This window comes from Pogonomyrmex barbatus, unplaced genomic scaffold, assembly GCF_055798465.1.
Source record: "Pogonomyrmex barbatus isolate J1 unplaced genomic scaffold, ASM5579846v1 scaffold4, whole genome shotgun sequence".
NCBI lineage: Eukaryota > Metazoa > Arthropoda > Insecta > Hymenoptera > Formicidae > Pogonomyrmex > Pogonomyrmex barbatus.
The window spans coordinates 6,658,427-6,681,949 of record NW_028297138.1 but is presented as its reverse complement, the minus strand read 5'-3'; the positions used below and the strand labels follow the sequence as shown (position 1 = coordinate 6,681,949).

The window sequence follows — 23,523 nt, the reverse complement described above, 5'->3', positions numbered from 1 at the left end:
GGTTAACTTAAACGTAACTGTACCTCGTGGTACCGTAGATCGTTCATAATGCCGACCAGCATTTCTGACAGTCAGCACTATAATTAGAGCACATCGCGGTAAATGACGGCGAGAACGATAGAGAGGGGGAAGGGGGGGGAGGAGAGAAAGAGAGAACGAGATGCGTGCTGATGCGATACGCGAAGGGAAAAGGAGAGGATGGGAGGGTGGGAGGGAGGGAGGGAAGGAGAGCGGGAAAGGGGAAGGACCAGCGAGGGTAGAATTGAAATCGCGCCGTGTTCCCGAGACATTGCAGGGATTGCGATCGATCGGATGTTTTCGTTACGCCCGGTATTATTCGGGCGGCAACTCGGGCTCTGAGTCACAAACGGATTGTGCAATACTGCGTATCTGTGCGCAATCAGATGGAATTACGGTGTGTTGATAGCAAACCGGGAAAATGGTATCGCGCGCCGCGCGCGGCGATTAGGGAATCTCACGATATCGAGCCATTTAATTTGAATTCCACTTTTGATTTGACGTCAAGCTGATTAATGTCCGAAAAATTGGGCGCTGGAAGGCGATAACGCTTTTGGGGTGGAGCGCTACTTTAGTAGGCCATCCCGCATGGCACGGACCCCTCCTTTCGCGATACGAAGCAATAATTTTCAATGTGGGACGTTGAAGCGGCGCGCATCCTTGCATTAAGATTTACGATTTTCTATGATAGGCTCAAGAGCTACGAGGTTCTTGAAATAGAATCCCGAAACCGACAGGTTGTTTCGAAACGTTAATATAACCGCACGATAGAACGTCGTAGCTTATGAACGAGCGAGGTGAATTCTCAGTTACCGTATGAATTCTCAACTATGACGGTGACGAGACAGAAGAAGATAAAAGCTCATTCTCGAAACGATCTAACCTTGTAGGTAAATCTTGTAGAAAGTATTTACTCTTCGCAAACGAACAGTCTTATTTATTGAAAAAAAAAAAAAAAAAAAAAAACGGATGGCGCCGACCACTCCGATGGCTCTTTGCGCGTAGAAATATGATATCTGTGACGACGTCTGTGACGAGGTCTTTGAGAATCACTGACCCAAACCGACAACGTGGACACACGTCTCGGCGAAGGAGGCACTAAAATATTCATGGTCGTTGGCCTTACTTTTTGTATTCTCCACGATATTTCTTTCCGCCATGGCGACTCCCACTTTTGTGTCGAGATGTCTTTCAAACGTTCGCAAAAATAGCGTCGAATATATTTAACGTAACGTTTTCATTTTCTTGCGATACGAGAGAGGAGATGAGCTTTTAAGCTAGTTTTTCAACAATTTAAATTTCTTTGACCTGACCGATGAGAGTAAGTAATAAGCGAATGTAGCGACGGAAAACAAAAATTACGTCGTAAAAGAATTAATGGACCGTCGCGTCGTTTCGGTGGTTAACGAGGTCGTTACTTTCTGATTGCAGGGAATGTGTGACATGTTCATCCAAACACAGCAGACGAGTAGCGTCAACGGCAGCAGCAGCAGCGGCAGCAGCAACAGCAGTAACAACACCGTTCACCCCAGCAAGAAGCGCAAGTTGGACTACAACGTGAGCCAGCCGGTGATCCAGCACGCATTGGTCCAATCGACCAGCGATTATCAATTGGACAATACCGGTCTGCAACAGCGGTACTCCGTGAACGGTGCTAATACCGCGTTTAGCTCGCTGCACAACAATAATGCGCTGCAGAAGAGTAGTCCGAACCAGCAGACCCTGGTACGAGCCTCGACGATCAAGCTCTTAGACACGTACCAGCGCTGTGGCCAGAAGGTTGGTTGGTTGCCGCTTCCTCTAGGCTGATCGTCGCTTTTGTCGCCGTGCTTCTAATTGTTCTTCGACAGAGACAAGCCGCGTGTCTTCCCTCGTGTCTACGCGCTCGGCGCGTTAAATCTGACCCTGTCGTGGGTCGTTCCACGTCCGTCTTGTGTCCGTTCACCGTTCGAAAAGATTTTTCTGTATCGGGAATGCGAACGAAGGCTCTATTCGAGCCAAAGCTAGATAACTACAATGCTAATACAAATTTGACAAATGTTTAATGTTTACAACAAATTCTCATAATCGTGTAAACGCACACGTTCCCGACCTTCTTCAATGTGCCCATCTTCATTTTGTGTGTATCCCGTTGTAATCGGGAGTTGAGGATCACTGAGATTAAAGAATTAGATAGAAAACAAATATTCGCATGTCAAGTTTAAAGTTGTGTGTGTCGCGTTGTGTTTCTTCTAAACTCCGAGTTTTTAATGAGACATTAACGTTATTGATCCTTTTCCTCAGCTCCTCTTTCTCAACCACACATGACATTCATTATTAATATTTGTCCATATTTCTCGCTAAATACGCGGCCTTTGTATATGTTTCTTTCTTTCAGTGCCGCACGTAATCTGCACGATGGGCAAACAATGTCATTTGTTTGCCAGCTTCAAGTTTCGCGGTAGCTTGTTGTCGTTTCGCCATTGCCTCTCGTACTCTCTCGAGTCGACTGTTATGCACGCGCAATATGTTATGTACGCGTGTAATTACGAGGCCGGGAATAACTGCCACTGGTAGCGCTCCGTAGTTATACAGTATACTCCTTAACGGGGGAGCAGGCGGGTGGTGGAAACTTTCCTCCACGTGTACGTACGGACGTCGCCGGTCTTTAGCCCGGCGGTCCCGGTGAATAAAATTTAATGACCGCTAACCGGCTTATTGGCATATACGGCGCGGGCCGAGAGAGTTAGATCGTCGGAGTCGAGACCGCGTTCGGCAAAGCCGTGATACCTCTCGCTTCGCAACCGATGCCCCTACGCCGTAGGCCCGGCGAAAGGGAAAGGCTCGATCCGCGGATTCTAGAGAAGATACCGTCCGTTTCTCGGTCGCGGCCGCTCGCCTATCGCGAGCGTACTCCATCCCGATCCCTCGACTATTTCCCCGATGGTCAGTAAGATCGTCCCGCGATCATTCAGCGACCTGGGGCTTAATTCTCCCGATTTCCCCGCGACCCTTCGCAGACTCGACGCGAGCCTCTCCGTTTCTGGTGCGCGAGCTCGTCTAAACTTAACTTGACTGAGAACCGCGTTCTGCGCCTAACGTCTCGCCCGACACGATCCTCCTCGGTCCATCCTCTCGCGGCGCTCGGCGCGTCCTCCTAAGTCTGTCCTCCAAAGTTTTCCTGTTCCGTGACTCGATGTCGATTCCCATGCCATGACTCGCCGATTCACTCGCGATACGAGTGTCTCCTAACATTCTCGTTTTGCGACGTACAAAATGTAATGTCTTGTAATGTCGCCGCGTTACATCGCGTTGTTACATCGCGCGACTCTCGCTGTCCCCGTTGCGGACGCCCCGGGGACACTCGCATCGAGCTTCCGATTACCGAGCTTTTAAATCGTCGACGCACATCCGTCTCATCTAACCGTGTCTGCCCTGCCAAACGGCACGCCGTAGCCAGCCAGCGATCGAATCCATTTGGCACGCCGACTCGCCGTGCATCGTTCGGCGAAACGATCGAACGAATGGTGGCTCCATCGCCGGCCATCCTCCTCGATCGACCCGAATGAGCAATTTCTCTCGTCGGCGTATTTGATCTAGGCATTCGCGGCGAAAAATGTCCGCGCGTATGAGAGTTAACGAGCTTCTAACGACGAGGAAGGTATCTCAATTTCCTTGACGCTCGTTAATTCTCCGATTCGCGTCCGTACGACGCAACGTCGTGGGAAAATGACATCTATTACCAGGAACTTTATGAATACCACTACAAACGAGCGTCGATATTCGCGGCGCTTTGTGTATCTACATATATTTACGTCACCCTCTCGCGTCACGACCCGCCGATCGATCCTCGCCGAGAATCCTCGGCGAGCGAATCATGGCGCTCGTTAACTTTCGCGATTATCCTTTTATTTATTAAAGGAAATGAAAAAAAAAAAAGGGCGTGTATCGTCGGATACTCTATCTCTAGCTCCGAATCTAGCTCCGTGCGGGATAGACGAGGTAGTACGTTATCCGCGCCCTGACGTTGCGAGAGAGTTTGTTGCCACCCGGAAACGGGTGTATCGGTATCGTCGATGGGGGAGGGGGGGGGGGCGCGAGGGGGAGGCCTCCGCGCGGATAATCCGATTCCTCGAAGCCTTAAAGACCTCCTGCCTCCTTCCTCGCTCGGTCGCTCCTCCGCCTCCTCCGTCGGCCCGAAACGTTCGCCGGGCCGGTCTTATTAACGATCATACGCCGAGCGTCGTGCACGTGCATTCGAACTCGCGCACTTCGGCGATGGATAATTACAGAGCCGCGGCCGATCGCGGTGTTTCGGTTTGTCTCCGTCCGTTGCGAACCGGCGGCGGGGTGTCACGAGCCGCGCGTAGTCGGCGGCGGCGGTAGATAACGTTTCCGTATGGCGTAGTTAACTATCGATTCGGAGCTTTCAAGGCTCCCATTACATATTTCATATCGCGCGGATATATCGCGGACGCTGGGACACGCGCGCGCGTGTCGTCCGCGTGTGACGTCCGCGAAATTCTGTCGGGTTCGCGGGAATCGCGATTTCGACCGCGCGATCCCCCCCCCCCCCCCGCGTGGCAGTCGAATTGAAGCGAAATGCGCGAGGGACGAGGCGAATGATCGAGAGAGAAAGAGAGAGAGAGGGGGGGAGGGGGGAAAGGGAGGAAGAGAGAGCGAACGATCATTTTCTCGCGATCCTTTCGCAATCGACAAGCGGGCGTTTTGATTCACGGCGCTGTTATTACATACATGCACGAAACACGCGGGATGTACGCGAAACATAACGTTCGCTCTACAGGCACGCGTCCGTTAATTGATCTCCAACGGCGCGCGAATGCGAATCACGCAATCGGTGGCGATCGAAGCTCTCCCTCGCGCGTCGATGCCGACGTGGAAAAATCTTGAAGTTCTGGGATCGTCCGCACACACACACACACACACAAATGGTACGCTCGCATTTTTGCGTTTATCGGGAGTGTGCGAGTTGTGCGAGTGGTCGTCGAGGGCTTATGTATGTATCCGAAAGAGACATATTGCACACCAATTGTAACTGTTGATCATCTCGTTTTACTGTCCACCCGATCGTCCAACTCTTGATGCCGCTCTTCCGCATTCTACTATCGACGGCGATTTCTTAACGTCTAAATATTTTTGTATAAGGTATATTCCTCCTACAGAGAAAAACTTGGTCGAGGGAGGGTAATGGTGACGGCCTGGCAGTCCACTCCGCCAATGCGACGAATCCGGTGGGTACTGTAGTGTCGCAGCATCATACCCAGCAACAGCAACAGCAGCTGCAGCAACAACAACAGCAGCAGCAGCAACAGCACAGCAAGCAGACAAGCATGACGGCGCACAGCAAGCAAGTGGCCAACGCGGCCAACGGAGGCGGCGGTGGCAGCAATCCCCAGGGCGACGGGGATTATCATTTGGTGCAGCACGAAGTTCTCTACTCCATGACCCACCAATATGAGGTCCTCGAGTTTCTCGGCAGAGGTACTTTTGGGCAAGTAAGTACGATCGCATTGAATACAAGTCTCCTATTGCAAACTGGAATCGCCTTTCCTCCTTCGAAAAAAATAATAAATTCGTTTCTTGCAGGTTGTAAAATGTTGGAAAAAAGGAACGAACGAAATAGTAGCCATCAAAATTCTAAAGAATCATCCATCGTACGCGCGCCAAGGTCAGATTGAGGTACGTATTTAAATATCAGCAAAAACAGATTTAGACTCTGTGGAGATGTAAACGTCAGAGCTGGATCGCATTCCGTATTACAAGCGATTTATCATGTTCAAATACATGTTGGCAGGTCTCCATCCTGTCTCGACTTAGTCAGGAAAATGCGGATGAATTCAATTTCGTGCGCGCCTACGAGTGTTTCCAGCACAAATCACATACCTGTTTGGTATTTGAAATGCTGGAGCAAAATCTCTACGATTTCTTGAAGCAGAATAAATTTTCTCCCCTACCTCTCAAATTCATCAGGCCCATTCTCCAGCAAGTATTGACCGCACTATTGAAATTAAAGGTGCGGTATCACAGTCATGCGCTTGCTTTTATTATTCTTAACGTTTGGAACAAGAATTAATATATAAATCTCTTTTATTTTCACAGCAATTAGGATTAATACACGCCGATTTGAAACCAGAAAACATTATGCTAGTGGATCCTATGCGTCAGCCTTATCGAGTGAAGGTCATCGATTTTGGATCAGCTTCGCATGTGTCCAAAGCCGTCTGCAATACCTATCTGCAATCACGATATTACCGCGCACCCGAGATCATACTAGGACTTCCGTATTGTGAAGCGATAGATATGTGGTCGCTCGGCTGTGTGGTCGCTGAGTTATTTCTAGGATGGCCTTTATATCCGGGCAGTTCTGAGTACGACCAAATTCGATACATAAGTCAAACGCAGGGCCTACCAACAGAGCATATGCTGAACAACGCTAGCAAAACAACAAAATTCTTTTACCGGGACATGGAGAGTGCGTAATTTTATACAAAAGACCGATATCGAATAACACAATTGATGAGCACTTTTCTCTCATAAATTCTACATACATATTTCTTTATATACAGGTACATATCCATTTTGGCGGTTAAAGACACCGGAAGAACATGAGGCAGAGACTGGTATCAAATCCAAGGAAGCAAGAAAATATATTTTTAATTGCCTTGACGATATTGGTCAAGTTAATGTACCGACTGACTTAGATGGCGGTCAACTCTTGCCAGAGAAAGCGGACAGGAGAGAGTTCATTGACCTCTTGAAGAGGATGCTTACAATGGACCAGGTAGTAATATCTATGGGCAAGGTAGCGATATCTATATGTTTAATTATAAGAAGAAGAAATTTTACGATGCGGAGTTTTTCACATATAGTCATTTGGATTAAAGGAGCGCCGTATAACACCCGGCGAGGCACTGAACCACGCGTTTGTTACTTTGGCACATCTGATCGATTATGCACATTGTAACAACGTGAAAGCTTCCGTCCAGATGATGGAGATTTGCAGACGTGCGGGAGACTTTACTGCGAGTCCTGTACATCATCAGGCCCCGCCAGCACCTCAGCCACCTCCACCAACGTCTTTAGTGGCCAATTTTGTACCGACGACGAACGGCAGTGCGGTAACTCTTACTTTTAACAATCAACTGTCTAATCAAGTGCAGCGATTAGTCAGAGAGCAACGCACTGCACAAACAGGATATGACAATCTGGTATGTTCAAATAATTCTTTATTCTAAGTTTTATATATATAAGTATCAGTTCCTGAATTGAATCACATACTATAACAATCTCATTTTTAATCAAAATTTTCGGCTTTATAGTTTGAAATATACATGGAATAATTGTAATTCAAAGATTTACCGATTATGAGTGAATCTCACACATCTTTCTATTATCTTTTAAGCCTATCCAACACTTGGCTTGCGAGATAAATGTTTTCTTCATTATCTCGGAGAGATAGAGAAAAAGCAAAGGACAGACTATTTTTAGAAGGACTCGAGTGTCTATCCTTCTTCGCTTTGTTCTATTTCAACGAGACGATGAAGAGGGAGCTCGCAAGTTGCGAGTTCGACAGACTTTTATTATATATTTTATAAAAAATTAGTTATATATATTATTAGTTATATATATATATATATATATATATATATATACTATTAGTTATATATATATATATATATATATATATATATATATATATATTTATATATTTATATATTTATATATTTATATTTTCCAATTTCAGTATCAAATATATAGCAACAGCAGTCGACGGGCGACACAATATAGTGGTTCGTCTAGTGGATCCAATAGTGGACGAAATGGCGTACACGATTTTCCACATCAACTGGTACCTGGTATATTGTGTCCACCGCCTGGTTACCAGACAATGCCAAGTCCTGCGAAGCACGTAGTTGTCGCTCAAGTAAGAAGAGCATTAATTATGGTATATAAAAGCAATCAGTTCATTATTAGAACAATTGATCATTAATAACGGATTTATATTTCTCAGCCACCGCAAGCGCAACAAGCGCCTCTGCAGATACAATCGTCCATTATATCGCAACAAGCCGTAGCTGCGGCAGCTGCAGCTGCCCAACAACAATATGCCGCGGTTCCCGTATCTATGGTCGAGACTGGACGGCAAATGTTGCTTACCGTAAGTAAAACAATGCTTATTTTCGAATGACCGTATAATGGTCTGGTGTGTTGATGTACGTTTATGATCATCATAGAATGCTGTACAGACATCTTGGCCTGGTGGAAGTCGTCAGATGGCTGCGATTGTACCATCGTGGCAGCAATTGCCAGCGCAGCATGCAGCCATTCAGCAACCACTGCTCAGTGATGCCGGAGATTGGGGAAGGCCGCTTATTGTCGATAGTTCTGCTATTCTACAGGTAGTAATTGTCAATAAATTCTCCGTATATAATATTTAGCAAAAAAAAAATCGATATTTTTCAATCTTTATGTGTAACGTATTTATTTATAATTTTGTAATATTTTATGTTATTTATCGTTGCGTGATAGAGACTGCGTCTCTACAAAGCATTTTTTTTTTTAATGATTCACGCATTGTAGAGAAGTTGAAAAATCTCTTGATATTCAGTTTGTAACTAATCTCCCTTGTTTTGGGGAAGGATCAGCGGCCGGTATTTCCTGTCACGGAAGTTTATAATGCTAGTGCACTTGTCGAGCATCCATCGCAGAGTTGGGGCAAGCGCACTGTTACCAAACACCATCAGCATCACGTGACAGTACCTCAGCAGACTCAGCACAGACATGAACATAAAAAGGAGACGCAACAACTGAGTCCAGTGAAGAAACGGGTTAAGGAGAGTACACCGCCCAGTAGCATGCGACGACACTCACCAACGAGCAGCCACTGGCAAGAGCAACCGGTTCAATCTCATCATCACAATAGCAAACACAGCAGTAGTAGTCATAATGTGGAGCATCAGCCGGTCACATCCGTGCGACAGCAAACTATCACGATTGATGATACGCCTTCGCCAGCCGTTTCCGTTATCACAATCAGTGACAGTGAAGATGAGGAACCTGGAAAGTGGTGAGTGATCATGTACTTTTAGTATATACATATTAGTATATCAAATTAGTATATAAAAAATCTAATTAAATTGTGACGTAGTTTAGAATATATTTTTGATTTTTAATTTATTATAAGCTTTAGACTTAAGTAGAAGTTGAAATTGTAATACAATTTTGTAGAGTTTTAGATTCAAATATCAGACATATAACGATTTTCATTTGCGTAGATATGAAACAGTCTTTATTTTCTATATGTTCTATATATTCTATATTGTATCTAGAGCATCGGAACTCGCTTCTCGCTAATTTATCAAGATGATATTCAAATTTGCACATCAAATAATTTAATATTTAACTTAATAGGTGAATCAAGGAAAGATAAAATAGATATTCAAAAATATTGACGGATTATTTTTTTTGTAAAAAATTTCCGGTTAAGCACGCGTATTTGTTAGCGCATTATTAGTTGGTAGTAGAATCACGCATGGGTATCGTTGACAGCTGTGGAGACCGTCAGTGCAGCGCCTGTCAAAGTTTGGCAACTCGCCTGTCGGGCGACGGACGTCCTGTCCGTGAAGAAGTCATACGAAGGTATATTGATGTATGCCCTTAAAGCGGACGGTGTTATGATTAACGATAATTAAGTCTTGTTGAGAACATGCAATTAACAGATATAATGTCATAAGGAAGATTGATTTCCCATCTTCCATTTCGATACTCTGCTATTAAATCGTCCGGAATCAATTTTTATCAAATGTATGCTTTCCTTTAAAAACCTTGAAAAGATAACTTATAGATTGCGGACATTTTTATAAAAGACATATTTAAGCTTAGCATATACTAAACATTTTATAAAATCTATTACTGTTTTACAAATGATAATACTTGTAAGTTACTTGATTATACCATGGGATAGGGATACGGGCTACTTAGGGATCTGGTTGCGGAGCTTGGCGCGAAACAACTGTCGACTAACACAAAACCACACTTAATAAATAATATCGTTGTAAATCGATATCTTCAGCATGCGATTTTTCACGGATGCGGCGTTAACTTGCTAATGATTGAAACACGTAACAATAACTTTCTCGATGATTTTAAATAAAGAAATCTCTTCTCTTGAATTTTCAGCACTCAATCGCCACCGCGCGTTGTACCGACACAACAATCGACGCATACGAGCAGTCAGCAGCACGCGAGTGGACACGTTACGACGCATAGCAGCTCGTCGTCACATCGAACGCAACGCAAGAATGTCATTAGCTGTGTCACTGTTGGTGACAGCGATGGCGAAGCTAGTCCAAGCCGCACGCATGCTCATTTATATCTGTCGCAACATCCGCAACATCAGCAGACCACACAGCTAATTAAACATGAGCCTCAACAACAACATCACGTTAATAGGTAAGCATTTAATAATGATATTAACATATCCGTGTTATTAACTCCTTAAAAATTGTATTCATTTTTATACATATTTAATAATTTTTCTTTATTTTGTTAAACAGTTCCCAGAAATTATTGTACATAAATCTCTTGATTAACTTTGTCTTGTCATTGTTTATTGTGTTACAGTAGCTCGGGGTACTCTTCTCAATCACAAAAGAAGCGGCTATTAGCAAAAGTGCAATCTGAATGCAACATGGTGAACGTCGCGACGAAGCCGGAACCCGGTGTCGAGTATCTTGCGCCACATCCGTGTCACGCGCCAGCTTGCAAAGAGCCACCGACCTATCAGGTTAGCTGAGATTTTTATTTACTGATGTTACGTTTAATTTCTTTATGTATTTTTATCTTCCACAAGGAGGTCTCTCTGGAGACCACAGAACTGTTTCGTCCATTTAGTACTTTATAGAACATCTGACAAAGAGAACGACGAGAGAAAGGAAGGGGGGCAAGGCCGCGTGTAACGATCATGAAAGTTTTTTCTTTTTTTTCCTTCTTTTTAGTAATTTTCTTTGATTAATGTTTTTCTAGGATGACGTCTATGACATGCATGACCACTTCTTGCAGTATGTGACTACAAGTAGCGCGCATCCTCACCTCCAAGAACAGCATATCGTGTACACGACCGGCACGGACAAACGAGTGTCCTGGCCTGGGAAGCGAGCCGAGTACAAACATGAGTACGTTCAACCACCGGCTGCTCACTCGAGAGACCATCAGAAGTGGGTAGTGGCCAATCCTGTGCATCAATATAGGTGAGTATCATTCTCCTCGACATGATTGTCCACATTTCTAATCAAAGCATGCACCGTAATCATGAGACGATCTTTAAAATGATTTTTGCGACACGATACATTTCGCGACGGAGCATATGTTCTCGTCAAATAATCGGCATGCATGCGCAGAGCTTTATCTCTTAAGAAAGAACGAGTGAGCCAACGTGACGTGCAGTTAATAAGGTTCTGGGCAAGTAAACGGCATGTGAACCATTAGCCGATACTATAGAACAAATTTCTGTTTAAATTCATTTTTCTCTTTTGTACGTCGAAAAACCGGATGAGAAGCTTACGAATCTATTAAGAGTGCACATCCGTTAAATTTTCTATCTCTCCTTTAAAGAGACGTATTGCAGTGAGTAAACGAGGCATGTGGATCGCATAACAAAGGGATGGATTTTGTTTTGCGTTTTGTAGGCAGAGCCAAGTAGTAGGTACGGCAGCCCATCCGGGCCATACCCACAGTCATCACGGGCATCCGGCTCACCTGAGTCCCGGCGGCAGCGGCGGCGGCAGGAGTCCCACTGGAGGGCCTGTAATAGGAAGTGCCCAGCACTTGGGACAGCCTCTCTATCAAGAATACGCTCACGTGCGCTCGAGAGCTCACGCGGTGCCACCTCCCGTATACGTTACCGCGGCACCTTCGCAGGCTGCTACTGCTATCCAGCAACAACAAGTGCCCACGTATCAGGGATTCACACCCGGGTGGGTAATTAGAGAACTAGTTAATGCACGCATACGTTCACTCATCTTTTGTTCTAACGTTAAATTTATATCTGTACTCCCAAAGTAGACTTGCGATTGTGAATTCTTTCTTTCCTAAATATTACGTTTCATCGCATGTATAATAAGTCGAAGCGTCAATTCGCAGGAAATTGACTGCTTGTTTCTCACACGTTATATATTATAATTTCTTTTAAAATTTAGCTTTAATTCTAAGTAGTTACGTAACAGAAAATTAGTATATTATTATATAGTAGTATATATTATATCATATTAGTATTCTTTTCAACTTATTTACTCAAACTTACAAGAATATTTTTTTTTTATAATATAGGATAAAATATAAGGAAATTTGCATTATATTAAATGCAAAAAGTTATTTTATATCAACAAAATTTCTTTGAAAATTCTTCATTTGACGACAAGCATCGAAATCTTTTACCAATAACAAATTTACACCGTGAAATCTTTTTAAACATTAGCGTTAATCGTTTTCCACTTTTTGAGTTCGTCCTCAGATATACGCTCGTGGATCCGACGAACTATATTATAAGAAAAAAATTATATATATATATATATATAATTTCCTTTTTTTAGAGCTTTATGGAGACTTTCTAATGTGCGTTATCCCGTTTTTTACAGCTCGTCTCCATTAACGTTGTATGATTCTAGTCGAGCGTTGCCACCGCCAGCTCATCACAGCTCGGCCAGACCGTTACTGGCGAGTCACGCAGCACATCCGTTGCCTGCGCATATGCAGCCTACAGCCGTTTATGGATTGGCCCCGCTTTCGCCAGCAAAACACCAATATCAACCTTCCAGTTTATGGTTTACCGAATAAATTAGTCCCGTCGAGCCCCGGATAGGAGTTGTGTACGAACAAATAAATAACGGGTAATTGTACGATTTTCTGGGAACTTACGAGCCGCTCGTGCCAATTAGCGAACGTGTAATCGATCATCGTAACGAAGAAAGGAAAATGTCGTCGCGCATTTTTCCCGTCTTCGTGCACCTGGCCAGTAAGTGAAGCGGATAGGGAATGTCCGAACCGCTGCGATTTGCAAATATGATCGATAGCACGATACATTCACGATCGAGCAAGTTTGTCAAATGAAACGGGCAGAGAGCACAAGAGTGCGTTAAGGCAAAAAATTTTGACAATCCGTCCTGTATATAAGCAGCGATCACTCCCTTCCGACCGCTTTTGTAGGAAGCGAGACACGAGATCACGGTCAATGTAATAAGATCTCTTTGTATATGTTTGTTACTCTTATGTGTCCGAAACAGTCCCCAGTAGTTTTGATTGTCTATCGTGACAATTTCATCATAAGGAAGGAAAAAAAATCAAAGAAGAAAGACTATCCTACTTTGACATTCAATCGTGTGAATTGCACTTGAATTAACTTCTCACGAAATCTCACATTTCTTTCTTTCTTTTTTTTTCCAATCCCAAGAGACACATCTTGGCGTATGCGGCATGCTTTAAATTTCGTAAGTTTCCAGAGAGACACCGATTTTATTACGGAAACGGTAGAGTTTATAAGGAGACATTGTACAGATCAAAATTTTCTATCAAGTTGTCCCGATCTGCTTAATGCACACACTCTCTCTCTATTGTACATAAATATATATATATATATATATATATATATATATATATATTTATGTAAATATATATATATATATACATATATATATATATACATACATATATATATATATATATATATATGTACATATATATATACACATACACATATATATGGAATTGAAATGTAACTTAAACAGATCGCGACCGTTAATATCGATGATAGATGAGATATGCACGTAGTGATGCTGATCCACGTGCGCGTGGGACTGTTATTTAACAAACATCCATCATATGCGATTTACATATATATATATGATTATTTACATATATATATATATATGATTTAATTTAAGCACGTATAAATCTGCATTTCTTTATGATATGTCGCAGTATCGCGCGCGAATATCTTATTTTTAATTTTAATGCTCCTTAACAAAATGATTTTAACGAAGTAGGTTTTCTCCGATTGTTATAATAACAATCTTTTTGTTCTTGCTCGTGGAATTTTTCGATTACATTAAAAATTTCGCTGTAGGATGTAGCGCTGTATAATATTTTACAATATTTTATTCATAACGGGCACTCAAGACTAATGAGATAGCCACATTATTCTTTGTAGTTTGTAACGTGTTAAACTCAAGTATACGTTAACATATATATACACACACATACACGTACACACATACCGACATGTACATTATTTAGTTGTATCGCATATTCTTCGAGTAGGATTATTCGGATTGTCGTAGGTATAGGGATATACGTCAGAAATAAGCAAAGAATTTAGAATTGAGTCACGAATTTATTAAGGTGATTGCACGACATCCGAATCGATAAAAGCTTTGACGTGCCTTTTTTGGAACAGTCTCATTATTTATTCTTATATTATTCTTTGTATCATCTGCATCATCATTCTCATCGTTGTCGTGCTCGTTATCATTTTCATTATCATTATTATTGCTATTAACAGTCATGTTCCATGCCTAATATTTTGTTTTGAATTATGTAAATAATGTTTTACGGGCAGTATGCCTTAATCTCGTGGTTTGAAATGCGAAATTACATAACCACATTTTTGCAAGATTCATGAATTGTATATAAACGATCTTTTATTAAAATTTCTTTTTTCGTTAATGCTTTTGTTTTGGTGAAGGCTGTATTAAAAGAAACTATAAGAATCAAGTATATTGCACAAAGTCAGTGGAAAACAGTAAAAGAAATGAGATAGTAATAGATTTTGTTTTCAGAAATACAGAATAGAATTGATAGGATTGATCTCTTCCGGAATGCTAAGAAAATAAAGAAAGAAAAAGGGAAGGAAAGAAAAGCATTCCGTGAGAGAAATGTATGCCAAACAGCAATAAAGTATCATAATGGCTCTTATGATAAAGAATTTATCGTCGAGATATCACAAGCTCGCATATTATATTTCTTTTTCCGTATATAGATATAATAATAATGATGTTTAGAGGGGGGGGGCGATGTTCTATTTATAGATAGTTTTCATAAAACGAGTTTCACAATTACATTTTTCTCGTTCAATCTCGTTCTTCCTTGTTGCATTTCTCGAACAGTAGTCAACAGCATCCTTCTTACATCAACGATTTTCACTCTAGTTTATCATTCTCAGGCGATATCATAGACGCGGTACGCACATACAGTTTTTCAAGTACCGGCGTCGTTATGCAACTGCTAATACATGTATTTCGTGATTTTATGGAATAACGCTTATAGGCATTGTTTCGCTAATTCTATTGATATAAATGTATAGAAAGTTTGTAATGATATAATATTCGGTATATGTGGGATTAATTGCGGTATGTTGTTTAGAGTGATTCACGTCCAGAGTTTAATTAGAGATATTTTACACGTAGAATGAGAGAGGAGGAGAGAGTGAAAGCGAGTGAGAAAGAGACAGAGAGAAAGTAAGAGAGGAAAAAAAAAATTACAGAGTATATAGATATATAAAAATATACACAAGTGTAGTGTAGGTGTAACGGAGTTTTAAACATGTTACCGTATCATTGAAGAAGAGAACCCTTTACGCGATACAATAAGTAAGCGACAAACGATATACAGCTGCAATGTAACTATATTTAACTTATAGAGCAGGGCCGTTACGGCTATCGGGTCCATGATAGCCTCGCAAATCTCTCGAGTGCCTTTATATCGAGAGGCATCAGATGAATCGACGTAATCTAACGATGCCGAATTTATTTCGGCAAAAGCAAACCCTAGACTTCTTCTTTTATTTCTTCTTCTTTTTCGTTTCTACAGTTATGCAATTTATTCTCGTTAAAAATTAAGCGTTTTGCCCTTACGCAACAATACTTCGTTCATGTGCTGTACGAGAAAACAAAAAAAAAAAAAACAAGAAATATTTAACCAACTCGATGTGCCTGTTTAACGAATAATCGTATTTACACTGAGTAATTAACTGTAAATGGGAAAAGGGAAAAGGATAAGTAGGGAGAAAAGTCCGTTCTTCTTTTTCTTCGACATAGACTGAGCGCGCTATGACGTATCAGTGAAGCATCGCAATCATCGTAAACTGTTTGCTACACGTTTGATGATTCCATCTCTCAGTTTTCAGCATAGACTGATCGGTCCGCGCCCAATTTGTACATAATCATACATACATGCATACATGCATACATACATGCTTCCACGTGACAGTAGAGATATTCGCATTTAAAGCAAAAAAAGAAAAAAAGGAAAAAGAAACTACTATTGTACCGTCCTCCACGGTGAATCCGTGAGAGGAGAACACGAGTCATATCCTTAGGTTTCATCTCCCGACGTCGGATAGGTAGTGTAGGACGTTTTGCGTGCGCGCGTGCGTGTGCCACCCGTTTGTTTTTGCAACCCGTGGGCACGTGCAACGTGCAAACGTCATAGGCAAATAGTCATACCACACGCGATAGCGATAAGTTTCATCCTCTTCTTGTCACCCCGCAGAGAGATCCACGATCGCTAAATCGTCGGGTCTTAGTCATCTTTTTTTTTTTCTCACGAGCAGGTCTTGACTGACGACAGAATTTTGAGAGATTAGGAGAGGATGACGTTTAAATGCGATTGTAATTGCGTTTTATCGTTTTTCGTCGGATACGTCACGATACGTGAATGAGAAACACGTAGCGATGGACACGTACACGCGCAGGTGGCTGCTTCAGACGGGTGACATATCGAGACATCTTAAGGGTACAAAAACGCGCAATGGACCATTTACTTAGGTCGATCTGATTTCGTATTGTATCGTATCGATATGTTGTCTTGAGTTTTTGTAGTACGATCGTCGGTCAACGCGTGCTCCGAGTCATGTTAACGCATCCATGGTCATTTCAACGCGTACGTTACATGATGTAAATAATTAAACATACACGTACCGGACACAAACCCATACACACACACACACACACACACACACACACACACACAACACATATATATATATATATATATATATATATAACACATATATATATATAAAACACACATAATAAACTACCTAAGTAAAAAGAAGTAGAGACGCTATAAAACGCTGTGTGGAAAGTTAAGTAAAAGATACCGTAATAACTGTATCAATGGTTCTATATAGTTGTGATATTTTAATATAACGCTGATAGTCGTGCGCAGTTAACTTTTGAACGGGCTCTCTCGCGTGCCCGATCATATATATATATATATATATATATATATGTATATATATATATATATATATATATATATATATATATATATATCGCGAGATATATAAAGTATGTAGGAGCATCGTAATCTTAACACACTAATTACACGCGGAAGGGAGATCACACGTTGCTGCAGTAAAATTAATAAATTAATAAATTGATGACGACCGATAGGGCGACACGACGTTACGCGCGATTCCTCTTTTTAATTCCGAAGTCTAAGCTATATCGCATAAACTTTCACGGATGTCTTTTTTCATTTTGACAATTTCCGGAGTATCACGTAAATATGTACAAAAACATCTTTCGACATTAAAGAAATTATAACTGTTTCACATTGAAATTATGTGACTGATAAATTTTCCGACGATACGAATCAGATTTATATAATTGGCGCCAATCTTTTCTAGAAAATTTACTCGTTCGCAATACGCAATCGTGCGCAACCGTAACGTTTACTCCTTTCGTTCGGGTTATAGTAGAAACGATAACACATATTAGAGATAGACATCTAGTTCTTTTAATCATTTTAGAATATGTACATATGTTTTTCTTATTGCATCCGTGGTGGGGGAGTGATATATTAGTCTTAGATGTAGTGCCTAAAGTGATGAGATTGTGTGTCCGATGATAAGATTTAGTTAATGTAGAATCTCCAAGTCAGTTCCGGGCCGGTAGGGAAAAATATTCACTGGATGAATAAGATCGCTCGAAAACTGAGGCTTGATTTATATTGAAAACTGCCCAGTCGAAATTGGTGGTCTCAATATTAATGAACTTAACGAGAAGGTGGAACGCGACGGATGATAGGCCGCGCGAGCGATATTTTTTTTTTTTTTTTGTGTACTGGTCGCAAATTATTTATGGAATCATGTAAAATCGGGAGACGCTTGGATATATTTAGCGTGGAAAGGTATTCGTGTAAATACGGTAAAAGGCAAAGAAAAATGAAAAAAAGAATATAGAATAAGGGGGCTGGCTTATGATTTCATTGTGGAGTTAGGACTATAATATTCATCGCGTTGTACGGACAGTTGGTATTATCACTGTAAACAAAGTAACACTGACTCTTACGAGAGATAGATATGTAGCTATATATATATATAAAGTATAGGAAAGAATAACATATTTTTGGAGTTAATAGAGAATTGATATTGTAACGTGCTCCGTAAGTTATTGACGTACGTTTCTCTTAGGTTCTTCGGTCTCTATTTCGGTCTCTATCTACTAGATTGCTCTTCGTAATCGGACCACATTTGCGAGTATAGACAATTGTTAGCTAAATTTCCGCCAGTTTTGCCGAGTAAATCGAGTTGATTTTATGAAATATATTTTATCTTGTAAATCACTCGAATTTATTTGGATGGTATTTGACTAAAAGCGTTTCTTGAAATATTTTTTTTTTTATTAATATTCTGAAATTTTGGATGTGTTAAAAAATTATTAATAATTATTAATAATTTTTATATTTAAAAATATTAATAATTATATTTATATATTTAGAAAGGCGTAGCAATCGATATCGGCAAGGATGAAAGACATTTTTTTAAGAAATCTGAAATTTAGAGGAGCTTAAAATTTCATCTAATGCAAAATATAATTATTGATTGTTGATTGCAGCAGAGATTTCTAAAAGTTGTCGTTTACTAAAGATAAATGAAGTCCGATTAGAGAAGCGAAAGGACAAATAGTCTGTACGCGCGGGTAATTATAAAGTAGGAAGCGGCGAGATTCGCTATCTGACTGTTCTTCGATGTTCTTAATGTTCACTATTATACTATGGTAATGTAACGGCAAATAATAATCAACGGTGGGACTTGTACTATGTACGTTTATCGATTTATGCATAATGCTGTATTATAAAGATTAGAGTATCATAGGCGAAGAGAAAAAGAGAGTATGTAGACACATGATTGTTTAGATTCTCTGGCCGTTTGCGAGTTTCATCTTTGGCTATTGTAGGTAACTCTCGATTAGGCGTGTTTTTTAGTATGGAAAATAATTCTCTCCACGGGAATCGGTAGCGAACTTGGTGTTTTACAGATCAAACATTTTAGACTCTTTCTTCCTCGTAACGTAACGTAAAAAGACGATTCGGCCTCTTAGTCGCCGGATCGTTTGTGCATTGGACCAGACAGATTGATCTTTACACTCGTATTTGTAGAATCAAAAAGAAAAAAAAGAGTGCGTGCGTAATTAGGGAACTCTTTTTTTTATATACATATATATATATACATACATATAAATGCAGGCCACACTTTTTGCTCTTTCGAGTCTCTCCACATTTTTACTACGTACACACGTTGAGGGACCGAAAGTGCTGTCTCTCCTCTAGTATCCAGCGGCGTGCAAGTTCGTATTTTTAACTACATTTCATGTGAAATGGACAGTATTCGTTTCTCTACTACTCGTTATACTTAGGCACGATTCCCTTAGAAACTAAAATTCAGGATAATCAATATGAAGCCGGGAGAAATTGTGGGCAGAGAGGCACAGAAGTTTGTAAATGTCCGTCTCACCTCTATATACGATAATAACTCAAACTTGCTGCTCTTTATCAACAAAGTATATGGCTACGCTATTTGTACCGTGTGTAAAAATGTACGTCTCTTTCGTGTATTTTAATTGTACTATGATGATAGTAGTAACACGCGAGTTGCATAATTATCGATGCCTGCTTCTAATGGCATCGTGATTATAACTATCATTTATTTCAACATTGTATCGTATCGTGAATTTCCTTAGTTTAAAAGCATCAAGCACCAGTTTATGTTTTCGATACATTATACCTGATAATCTCCAACATGTTAAACTTCTTTTAGACAGACATTTAGACAGATTAATTATTATCCAAATCTCCACGCTCGCTTAATTTGATAAGACATTTATATTTCGACGAATAGACTGATTTTTGCGAAATTACGATTTCAGGCCCGTATTTATATCGCGCAGTTAATACTAAATTTTTTGGTTCAATTGTGAATTTTATCTGTTTGCGAGGAAGATTTTAAACAGCCAAGTCTCATGTGACAATTTTTTTAGTGTTAAATGCGATTTACGAATATATGCGAGCCTCAATTATCAGAATAAATAGCGTTGAATACAGTTCTCTACGTCAAGATCGCGCGCGTATTCACTCTGTCAAACTTCTTTTAGAGAAGAATTTTTGTAGCGTTGCCTTACTAATGAATTATTACCGATATATACGATAATTGTTATACGCGGCATTCATACATACCTATATATACAAGCACCTTGCCGAATAAAAAACAAATTGTTAAAGTCATCAATTAAATACACTATCTGCCAAATCTCTTTCTCTTACACACAAGAATGAATAAGCATCACCACACTATGTCGATCACAAAGGATCTACGTTGCGGGTAGATTTAGAGTTGTACGTATTTGAAAATAATTAATTCGATTGTTGGAGGCATCGTGATAAATGTTATTAGCGATTCTAGCTCATTTAGCAACGTGGGTTCTTCTTTTGACCACATATATACATAAAACATACATACGCCAAGAATATAGCAACCCCAAATGATCGTCCGAAAAAGCGGCGAGTAAAGTGAAGTTTCTAAATTACGATTATTAAGTGTATAGAGTGTTTTTGAGCTTTCCGAGACTTATCAGGTCTCTCAAGATAATCTAACCCAAACCGTCACCGATTGCGTACATTGGCCCCTTCTCCGCGGGTCCGTTCATTGACACACACACACACACACACACACACACACACACACACACACACACACACACACACACACACACACACACACACACACACACACACCAGTAGCATACAGATCGTAAACGATATTAGAATATCTGAGTACGGATAGCCAACGAGCTATTTGAACATTCTCACTTGAGGCTTTTTGGTAGAAATTGAATGTTTGCTTATATATATCATGACTGTCATTTTCAAATTTGAACCGAAATTATGTTGTTGCAAACCCGTTATGTAAGTCCATAGCCGCTTGCAATTATAGATCAGATATTAATAATTAACAAATGAATTCTTTGCTTATTGTATTAAGTGTGATAAGTTCGAATTACAAGGTATTTCTTCATAATAATAAGTTACTCTATCTTGATGTTGTAATCAATATGCCATATATTTCAAACGTGATATAATTCAGCATTCTGATTTGCATTCGGCATATTATTTTTAGTGATGTATTTTCGTAATTTATTCAAGAGTTGCTCCCTTTGATTATAAAAATAATTGGATACGCGCGAATTTAAGCAACAGTAGAATAGTGTTCTTAGCAGGAACGTAGTTACTATTACAAAGTAAAGACAAATTCTAATTAAGGGCTTTAGAATAGACTTAGAGCGTGCCTTGCGTTACCGCAACACTGACATTATTGGATGTCACTTCTTCTTCCTCTTCGAGGTCATGTTTGTGCTAATCTGTACTTGGATATTCGTCGAGTGTGCATTATGTGCGATTAATCATTTAAAAAATATATATAATTATATATATTTATATGTACATACATAAAATATATATAAATATATATGTGTATGCGTCTACACATATAGATAATAAACAAATAACAAATAAATATATATGTATGTAAACACATATACATATATATTATATATATAATATATGTATATTTATATGTGTATATATATATATATATATTACATTTACATTTTATTATATATAAATACATATTACATAATGAAGCTTGTGTACGTGCGACGGATTATTCCGGAGGTCGACCAGAGTACAAAGCGTAGATTTAGTTTGACCTCGGAAATATTCTGCGCACGAATATAAATCGAATTGATGTCATCGACGGATGTTAGTACTGAAACATATATCGTTTAACAAGAAAAAAAGAAGTATGTGTAGCATAGAAAAAGCGCCGCCGATTAGCCACGTTGTTAATATCGTCGCATCGATTGAGAACGGATTGTCTATTTCTTTATTGACAATAAAATATATAAACGAAAGGTGATCAGGACGATAAAAACTTCTCTGATGAAAATTCAAATTTGCTCACTGCTGTTTGACGGAATAACGATGAATTTATCCGTTGTCTGATTAATATAATATTAATAACATCTACATTCGACGTGCTGTTTCAGGAAGAGAAATTCCGAACGAAATAGAAAAAATTCCGACTCTCGATCGACGCGGCATAACATTTGGCAAAATAATACACCGAATGTATAACTAAGCTACTAAAAAATTCTAATCTCGTCGCGACGTAGCTTGTGATCGTTGAGAAACAATATCGAATTCAATCCAAGATGGGCGTAGTGAGAGATAAAGAATAAAAAAAAGAAAAGGGAAGAAAAGAGAAGGTTATTCTGAGATGTTTCTCGGTAGTCACGAGCTTCTCGCTCTTCCGATAATAGGGATTTAACAATCGGTGACGACTTACTTAACGACTATAGAGAGCGTTTCTGAATTTTTTAGAAGTCGCGCATCGAGTCGCACATTAAGGTGCATATATCCTGTGGACGCCAAAAGTCTATTTGATATTTATATTTTAATACACACAAGCCGATTAAATTTAATGTATTGTAATTATCGAATATATTGATCAACTGCGCCGGCTGTACGCCTGCTCGTCACGAAGCCCCCCCCCCCCGCAGGAAAGGTCGTCGACCGGTCATGGTCAAATCGGGGCGCGGGGTGGAGAACCTGCGGGGGTGCGAGCGACCGGTCGGCGTGAGCCACGGTTTTCTGTATATTATTGTAGTATAATAATCAAATACTAAAGACTAATGCTTAAGGTGATCGATGAGGCTCCGTTGTAGCTCGGAGTCGCATAAATGTATTCGAATTATTAAACGCAAACGTAAATACGATACGTGAGAAAGGGTGGGAGAGAGGGAGAGAGAGAGAGAGAGAGAGAGGGAGAGAAAGAGCGGGAGAGAATGGACGTAGAGAGAGCAGAAAGATAAGGAGGGAAAAGAAAAAAAATACTAATAAAGAAATACATTCGACTAATTAACAAAAATCGGGTTACACGCAGCGGTTACAGACGTCATTGTGTCTTAGTTCGTAAATAAATGCGGATTGCCCTCGGGCGATCTGTGAACTGAGTTGTGTTAAGCGCACTTACTCTTTTTTTTTTCTTTTTTTATTAAACAGTCTCAGATTGCATACGCAAAAACTCCCGTCTCCATCGGTGATACATTCAGCTACTCAATATAATATCCTGTAGTCGCTGAGTTATTGGTTTGCGTACAGAAATATTGGTAT

At 40.3% G+C, this 23,523-nt stretch overlaps 1 protein-coding gene across 11 annotated transcripts; it reads left to right on the top strand.

Annotated features, from left to right (window-relative positions):
• Positions 1–1,422: 1,422 nt before the first annotated feature.
• Hipk (Homeodomain interacting protein kinase) lies at positions 1,423–23,363 on the top strand. 11 transcript variants are annotated; one of them, XM_089081332.1, is made up of 17 exons: positions 1,423–1,797; positions 5,181–5,513; positions 5,605–5,697; positions 5,813–6,031; positions 6,118–6,490; positions 6,585–6,820; positions 6,903–7,226; positions 7,763–7,942; positions 8,030–8,176; positions 8,265–8,417; positions 8,658–9,085; positions 9,568–9,657; positions 10,198–10,470; positions 10,642–10,804; positions 11,044–11,267; positions 11,706–11,993; positions 12,654–23,363. In XM_089081332.1, exons 1-17 carry the CDS (start codon positions 1,453–1,455, stop codon positions 12,850–12,852), a joined length of 4,068 nt encoding a protein of 1,355 aa, XP_088937458.1. In that variant the 5' UTR covers positions 1,423–1,452; the 3' UTR covers positions 12,853–23,363. The 11 variants fall into 11 exon arrangements, with proteins under 11 accessions (XP_088937458.1, XP_088937455.1, XP_088937457.1 ...); XM_089081329.1 differs by having other exon boundaries at positions 8,253–8,417; positions 10,645–10,804; XM_089081331.1 differs by having other exon boundaries at positions 1,424–1,797; positions 6,585–6,799; positions 6,888–7,226; positions 8,253–8,417.
• The last annotated feature ends 160 nt before the right edge of the window (positions 23,364–23,523 follow it).